Consider the following 7,894-nt stretch of genomic DNA (forward strand, 5'->3'; position numbering starts at 1 on the left):
GGTAGAATAGCAAGTTTCTGATCTAAAACAAGTAATGCATTGCTTCTATAAAGGTGACAACATGTAAGGCAGTTCAAAGAATGCTGACTAACCAAACAAAATGCAGTTAATTGGATTATCTTGCTATTCATATCAGCTTAACTTGTTATAACGCATTGCTCTTAAATCTGTACAGCACTCCATCTTACACAGAGTAACCCCACTCTTGATTAATCTGTTCTAAAGTGCCAGTATTATTTACATATTTTCTTTTTTTAGCCAAAAGTCTGGCCAGTTGTGGCATCTGGTGAAGATGTCATCCCAGCTCTATTATCATTTACATTCACCAAGGGAAATTCTGGAAATTCAGCACTTGTCCCTGGTCCCCGAAGGTTCACCTGTCCATTGGCAGTGCTAAACTGAGTAGCTATTCCAGCTCTTGAGCCATGATACGGAGCACGGAAGGGCTGTTCAAAAGAGCTCATTTGGTAAGCTTGGTGGACAGGCTGAGCCTCAGCTTTCTTTTGAGAAGTCACTTGATCCAAAAAGTCCTGGGTTGATGTGGCAGAAGCATGGTTTGTCTCATCACCTGAAAAGGGAAATGAGTGCTGTGAATCACCAACTATTAGTCCAAAGTGGGACTTATCTGGAGTTGTTCTTAGTGGAGAATTCATTCCTGATCGAAAGCTATTGATGGGCATGGCTGCATAGACTTGCTTGTCTATGGAAGAGAATGCTGGCTGATTTGGAAGGGTCTGGTTATCAGTCACAAAGTTAAGGCTCGGGCTATTCAAATAGGCATCATTTTGGCTAGTTCTGTCCAAAGCCTGCTGCAAAAACTTTGAGTATTCTTGCAACATGTTGGCTTTATCGGATGAGGATGCTTGGGAGCTTGATCCAACATTCTCTGACTGGGTGACCTCAGGTACTTCTGAAGAATTTATTGATATGCTAGAAGTCACCTCAGTGTCAGCAACACTGAATGATATCTCGTGCTGTCCATTAGCTTTATGGGAATAATGATCCAACAGAGTCTGCAGTACCTCATCTGGAATAACATTTTTGTCATGATTACTCTTAATCTCCACATTCAATGCCTGTGAATCCAATATGGATGCTGTGGTACTTTCATCAATGACACTTGCCACAGCTGCTTGTGTTACAGAAGGCTGAGAAGCTATGGTACCCACATTCAGTGCATACTCCCTACTGTTGTTACTTGCTGCTTGAAGATATCGCTTCTTCTTCAAAAACTGCATGGCATCATCATAATTAGTACTACTATGCACTGGTTTACTGGGCCCCTCTTGCAAATTATCAACTTGATCAATGTCAGCATTGCCTTCTGAGTCCAGCAGACCTTGTTTATCCACAAGTTCAAAAGCATACTTTGAAACTTTGCTTTCTTCATATGTGGATAAAGGTGAAATTGTTTGATTTTGCTCCAGTGGCTGTTTCAGACTTCTCTTACTATTAATTTTTTTGAGAACCAACTTAGGTGGGTGTATTTCTCCTGATGCATCTTCTAAATGTGATCCCCCAACCGAAGAATGAGGCATTTCAACAGCATATTCTGCTACCATATATTCATCCTTTACTTTAGTACTTGATGAATAAAGAGGCAAGTAATCATTTTTGTCTTTCTTCAGGTCAGATTTATCTATACCACTCTCTTTGTCCATTCCAGATGATTTTTTCTCAGTTTTCTGCCTTTTCTTTTTTGGCAGTGAGTTATCTTTTGGTGATGTAGAAAAGCCAGAATCTTCCTCAGATGTCAGAAGGCCACCTTTGATGGCACATCTGTTTAGTTTCTTGTCATGATTTTCATGGCACATTCGTTTATGTTTCAATACACGATCTGTTCTGGAAAAATACTGTCGAATTCAGAAGGCAGTAGTGGGTTGGTTGGTTTGTTTTGGTCAATCAAGAAAAGAAAACAAAACAAAGAAAGAAATTAATATGAAGAGATATGTAAGTATAACAACATATGCAATTCCAAACTAATTTGCTGATTCAATTTTCTATTATAAATCTAACAAATGACAGTTGTGAGGTTCGTCAAATAGTTCTAGCAGTAAAAAAATAATATTTTCTAACTTAACTCACTAGAACCATTTTATAATTTAATTTTGGACAAAGAATTTCAATTTATCTCTTACCTGTAAACAGTATTCACACTGGTAAGGTTTTTCTCCACTATGAGTTCTCTTATGCCTTTCCATATGATATTTTTGTATGAATCTCATACCACATTCATCACAGCGAAATGGTTTTTCACCTAGTACATGATACAGAAAGTTTAAAACAAAACAAATACTGTCAAATAATGAATTGATTTTCCATAACAATTTCTAACATGAATGGCTTCTGAAAGTCAACATAATTTGTTTTAAACAGGAAAAGAGTAAGTCTCCCCTATATTAAATATACTGTCTAGTTTACTAAGTCAAGTGTATTTTGCTTTATAAATATGAAAAGAATTGGTATGCCAATGGTTACATTCTACACAAAAACACTGTTCTACATCCTACCTCGGTGAGTAAAGACTAGAGTCTTATAAGCTTGCAAGCAGCCGTCTAAGACATAATAATTGGTCTCGTTCAGAGAAAAGAAGAATGAAGAAAATGAAAGACGCATGGAAACCATCAGTCCAAGGGACTAGTGAACCATGCCAACCTCAGCCTACATGACCATGAGACCAAAATAACTAGATGGTGCCCAGCTACCTACCACTGTCAACCACTCAGAAAGGGATCAAAATTAGAGACTGTGGATAAAGTGGGAGAAAAATGTGGAACAAAACTCAAAATCATAAAACTGGTCTCACAGAGACTGGTGAAACCCCTGAGACCATGGCCCCTACTGATCCATCAGGCCCGGAATTGAACTCACTCCCATGGCTTCCAGCTGGACAGCAGATGACAGGTGTACAGGGTGAACATTTACACCAGGTAGGTTTGCTCCTTTGGACAATCAACCATGGGAGAACAGAAAGGCAGTATTTGCACAGGGAGATAGCTCAGAGGGCAAGGGTACATAAGAAAGAAGAACACAGGGAAAGTGTAAACCCAGGGAGGAAGTGGGAGGTGAGCTGTTACATTATGGGGACTGTAATCAATGTCATGAAACTAAAACTGTATGACCTGTTGTATGGAAAATGAATTTGCTCTGTAAACTTTCTCCAAAATCACAACTGGGGGGAAAAAAAAAGAATTGGAATATGCCAATGGAAAGAAGAAACGGAAAGCAGGTATACTCAATTTCCTTGTCTTTCTACATGCGTACAACACATATTGTTTCCACGAAGACCAGCAATACTAGGAATTTATGGCAATATGGGCACTAGTTTAGTGCAGCAGTTGATGTCTCTAATCTTTAATATTTTGGAAAACATTAAAGTTTGACTTTAATGACTTCTTAGCAATAACGAACATTATAGAGATCTGAAATAGTTTCTACTGATAAAACCACATTCTAAGTACACAAAAAGGTCGGATAACAAGTTGCCTTAACTGATGATTATGTGAAACTATTATCGTTCTCCTCCTACTTATCATACAGTCAACAAAATTTTAACAATTATTTCTCCTCTACCTATAGCTCTGCTGTAAGAAGTTAAAAGTGTAAGACATACGACTTGTCTTTAAAGAATTTACAACATATTTGGGAAAACAAGATAGATATGTAATAAAAAGACAACAAAACAAGGTCCAGCTCTGGTTTATTTTTACAACTTTATACCCCACTGTTTCCCAACTTAATTCTTTCTTCCAACCAAACCAAAATCCTTACCATTCCACATTTCCCTAACTTGGTTCATGCTTCCTTAAGTAAGGAATGCCCACCTCTTTGTGTTCAGACATTACATTTCCTTCAAGATTCAATCCATCTCCTCTTTACTCTATTTCCCTAGGGAAAAGGTATCTTCATCTTTTTTGAAATTCCACAGAACTTCATCTGTACCTTTCCAACTAAATAATTATTTTGTGCATTTCCATTCTACTCAGTGACACATCTTTAAGTCAGAATCCGCCTAATTTACCTTTATGCAGTTCAAAGGACCTTGTGCAATTTTTAAGTCCCAAGTGAATGGCATAAATGGGGCAATCTACTTCTGTATTGATACTGCCTTGGAAACCCAAGGAGGGGTCATTATGAGTTGGGTCCGACTCGATGGCATATAACAACAACAAACAACATTATAGAGTGTAAGTGGGAAAATATTACTATGAGCTGGTATGATTTAGAAAAGCTCCTGTGAAGAGTTAGAAGACTCTAGGCTGAGTAGAACTTAGAGAGAGTGTGTGCATGTCATTAAAGTCAGATAACAACAACAACAACAACAAAAAAACCAAACTCACTGCCATCAAGTTGAATGCAGTTCATAGTTACTCCAGAAAGTAATATTTGGGGAATAACTGAACAACTAAGGGTTCAGATACTAAGGTGTCCAGGAGAAATGGAGCCTAAAAAGATAATTTTATTTGGCAAAAAGCAAATTATTTGAAACCTGCAAAAATGGAACATCAGAAATTTCTAGCAAGTTACCAAATTTTAATGCTGAAGAGACTTTCCACTCGCTTTCAAACTGTGCTCTTGGGGGCTTCTACAGAGGCTTCCAAGAGCTACTGCTGGGTACAGCAAAAAGTTTTAAGCTTGCTTCCCACAGAAATCAGTACAGAATAGCTCCATTCTTGTATACTGGGGCTCCAAGTAAGCTTTCTTTTGAACTAAGGGTTCAGAGACTAAAAATCTATCTTAACACAACTAAAACACCTTGCTCGTTTTACAGAAAAGAAAATTTGAAGTCCAGAAAAGTTCAGGGGCTTGGCAAGGGACTGTGGGAAGAAGAATTTGATACAGCTGGGGTTTTCTAGTCTAATGTTCCTTCTACTGTAACACACTGTCCTAAGAAGGCAAGTAAATGGGGGAATGAAGCAATGGAAGCTAATAGAAAGGACTGCTCAGCAAGGAAGCTGGGAAATGAAAGAAATGAGGAAAACTAATAGTCAGGAGGAAAATGATTCAAGAGTAAGCACTGTTAATGATGGGGAAATGGAATTATTTGAAAGCAGAAAGGAAGGAGCAAGTGAATTATATTTGAAAATGAATACTAATCTGAAATTGATTAGTATGGTGAATAAACAGAAGAACAAGATTCCAGGAGAACCAATATGAGAAAGGAAGGTGAATATAGGTAATATAGGTGGAAAGGAGAAGGAAAAATAGCTGCATATTTTGAAATGGAGAATGTGGATGATAGAGCTCATGAAGATAAGAAGTTAAAAATGAGAAAGAATGAAGGAGAAAATTAGAGAACTTAGAATTCAATTAATTCTGCATGATGTTCAGGGATCAGAAGACTTAATATTGTTAAGATGGCAATATACCCCTAACTATTTACAAATTCAGTACAAATTGGCAATTTGATCCTAACGTTCATATGGAAACACAAGAGTAGCCAAAACAATCTTGAAAAGGAATAGTAAAGGTGGAAGACTTGCACATCTCAATTTTGAAACTTACTACAAAATTAGTCATCAAGATAATTTGGTAATGGCAGAAGAACAGACATATACCTATCAAGGAATAGAAGTGAAAGGCCAGAATAAACCTTTAAATTTACTGATCTGCTACAAGGGTGCTAGTATTCCCAACACCATTTACTGAAGAAAAGTTGACCTTTTCTTTGTCAAATTTCTGAATCATTTCTTTATCACAATCATGGATCTATTTCCAGAAAGTCCACTCTTTTCCACTGGTCTGACTATTCATAAGCCAGGACCAAAATGTTTAATTATTAAGATTTTATGATTTAGTTTCCACCTTTTGCCTGTCAGTATGTCATACTGTAGTGACTTGCACATTACTGCGATGCTGGAAGCTATGCCACTGTGTTTCCTACCAGCAGGGTCACACATGGTAGACAGGTTTCAGCAGAGTTTCTAGACTAAGAATAGGAAGAAGGACCTGGTGGTCTACTTCTCAAAAATTTAAGGGGGGGGGGGCGGGAATCTAAAGAAGATGGAAGGAATATACAGAGTCACTGTACCAAAAAGTATTGGGCGATGTTCAACCATTTCAGGATGTAGCATAGTATCAAGAAGTGATGGCAATACAAGCTGCACTGAAGGGACTGGTGATAAAACAAGGCTCCAAGAATTGGCAGAATACCCACTGAAATGCTTCAACAAATGGATGAATAGCAACACTTCCTCGTTTATGCCAAGAAATTTGGAAGACAGCTACCTAGCCAACTAACTGGAAGAGATAAGATATTCATACCATGTCAAAAGGAGCTCTGGTAGTGTAGTGCCTAAAGGCACTTGACTATTAACCAGAAGGCTGGTGGTTCAAACTCACCAGTCACTCCTTGGAAGGAAGGTTGGGCAATCTACTTCCATAGTGATGCTGCCTCAGAAACCCAATGAGGAGTCGCTATGAGTTGGGTCCGACTCAATGGCACATAACAACAACAACAACAACAACCATGTCAAAGAAAGATGTTAACAACAGAATGTGGAAATTATCAAACATTATCATTAATATCACAAACAAGATAATTCAAAGACAGTTGCAGCAGTACATGGCCAAAGAACTGCTAAAAATGCAAGCTGGATTCAGAAGAGCATGTGGAATGAGGGATAATCATAGCTGACGTCAGATGGATCTTGGCTGAAACCAAAGAATACCAGAAACATATTTATCTGTGTTTTACTGACTATGCAAAGGCATTCAACTGTGCGGATCATAACAAATTATGGATAACATTGAGGAGAATGGGAATTTCAGAACACTTAATTGTACTCATGTAGAACCTGTACATAGACCAAGAGGCAGTCATTTGAACAGAACAAGGCGATACTGCTTAGTTTGAAATCAAGAAATCAAGGGTTGTAGCCCTTCCCCATACTTTTCACTCTGTGGGATGAGAAAATAATCCCAGAAGCTGGGCTGTATGATGAAGAACATAGCATCAGGACTAGAGAAAGACTCATTAACAACTTGTAATATGCAGATGACACAACTTTGGTTACTGAACATGACGAAGACATAATGAAGCACTTAATGAAGACCAAGACTACAGTTTTCAATATGGATTACACCTCAACATAACAAAAATCCTCAAAAATGAACCAGTAAACAATGCCATGATAAACAGAGAAAAGATTGAAGCTGTCAAGGATTTCATTTTCTTGGATCCACAGACAATGCCCATGGAAGCAGTACTCAAGAAATCAAACAATGTATTGCCCTGGGCAAATCTGTTACAAAAAGACCTCTTAAAGTGTTGAAGAGCAAAGATGTCACTCTGAAGACCAAGGTGTGCCTGCCTGCCCAAGCTATGGTTTTCAACTGCCTCATATGCTTGGGAAAGCTGGACAATGAATAAGGAAGACTGAAGAAGAATTGATGACTCTGAACAACACCACTGTTGGCAAAGAATAATGATTATACTGCAGACTGCCAGAAGAACGAACAAATCTGTCTTGGAAGAAATATAGCAAGAATTCTCCTTAAAGTCAGAATTATGAGACTTCACCTCACATACTTTGGACATGTCCCAAGAGAAGGACATGTTGCTTGGTAAAGGAAAAAGTTAGTGAAAAAGAGGAAGAGACTCAACAAGATGAATTGACACAGTGGCTGCAATAATGGCTTCAAACATAGCAATGATCTTAAGGATGGTACAGGATCTGGCAGTGCTTCCTTCTGTTGTAAAGAGGGTTGCTATGAATCAGAACTGACTCCACAATTTACTTTATCATTACCTCATGTATTTTCTTTTGTGTTTCTAGTTTATCCACTTTCCATATAAACTTCAAAATTACTGTATCTAGTATTTGTAGGGGGAGCTCTGGTAGCATAGTGCCTAAGGTGCTTGACTGCTAACCAGAAGGCTGGCGGTTCAAAC

At 38.1% G+C, this 7,894-nt stretch overlaps 1 protein-coding gene across 1 annotated transcript in view; it reads right to left on the reverse strand.

The window, feature by feature from the left end:
- Positions 1–254: 254 nt before the first annotated feature.
- The window catches only part of ZNF148 (zinc finger protein 148), a 110,508-nt gene continuing 102,868 nt past the window's right edge, over positions 255–7,894 (reverse strand). Inside the window, exons 5-6 of the mRNA XM_007949386.2 lie at positions 2,139–2,257; positions 255–1,853 (exon numbers count right to left, since the gene is read on the reverse strand). Coding sequence (XP_007947577.1) covers positions 255–1,853; positions 2,139–2,257 — 1,718 coding nt within the window. The remainder of the gene's footprint in view (positions 1,854–2,138; positions 2,258–7,894) is intronic.

This window comes from Orycteropus afer, unplaced genomic scaffold (assembly GCF_000298275.1).
Source record: "Orycteropus afer afer isolate SDZICR_OR568_19922 unplaced genomic scaffold, OryAfe1.0 scaffold00245, whole genome shotgun sequence".
NCBI classification, from domain to species: Eukaryota; Metazoa; Chordata; class Mammalia; order Tubulidentata; family Orycteropodidae; genus Orycteropus; species Orycteropus afer.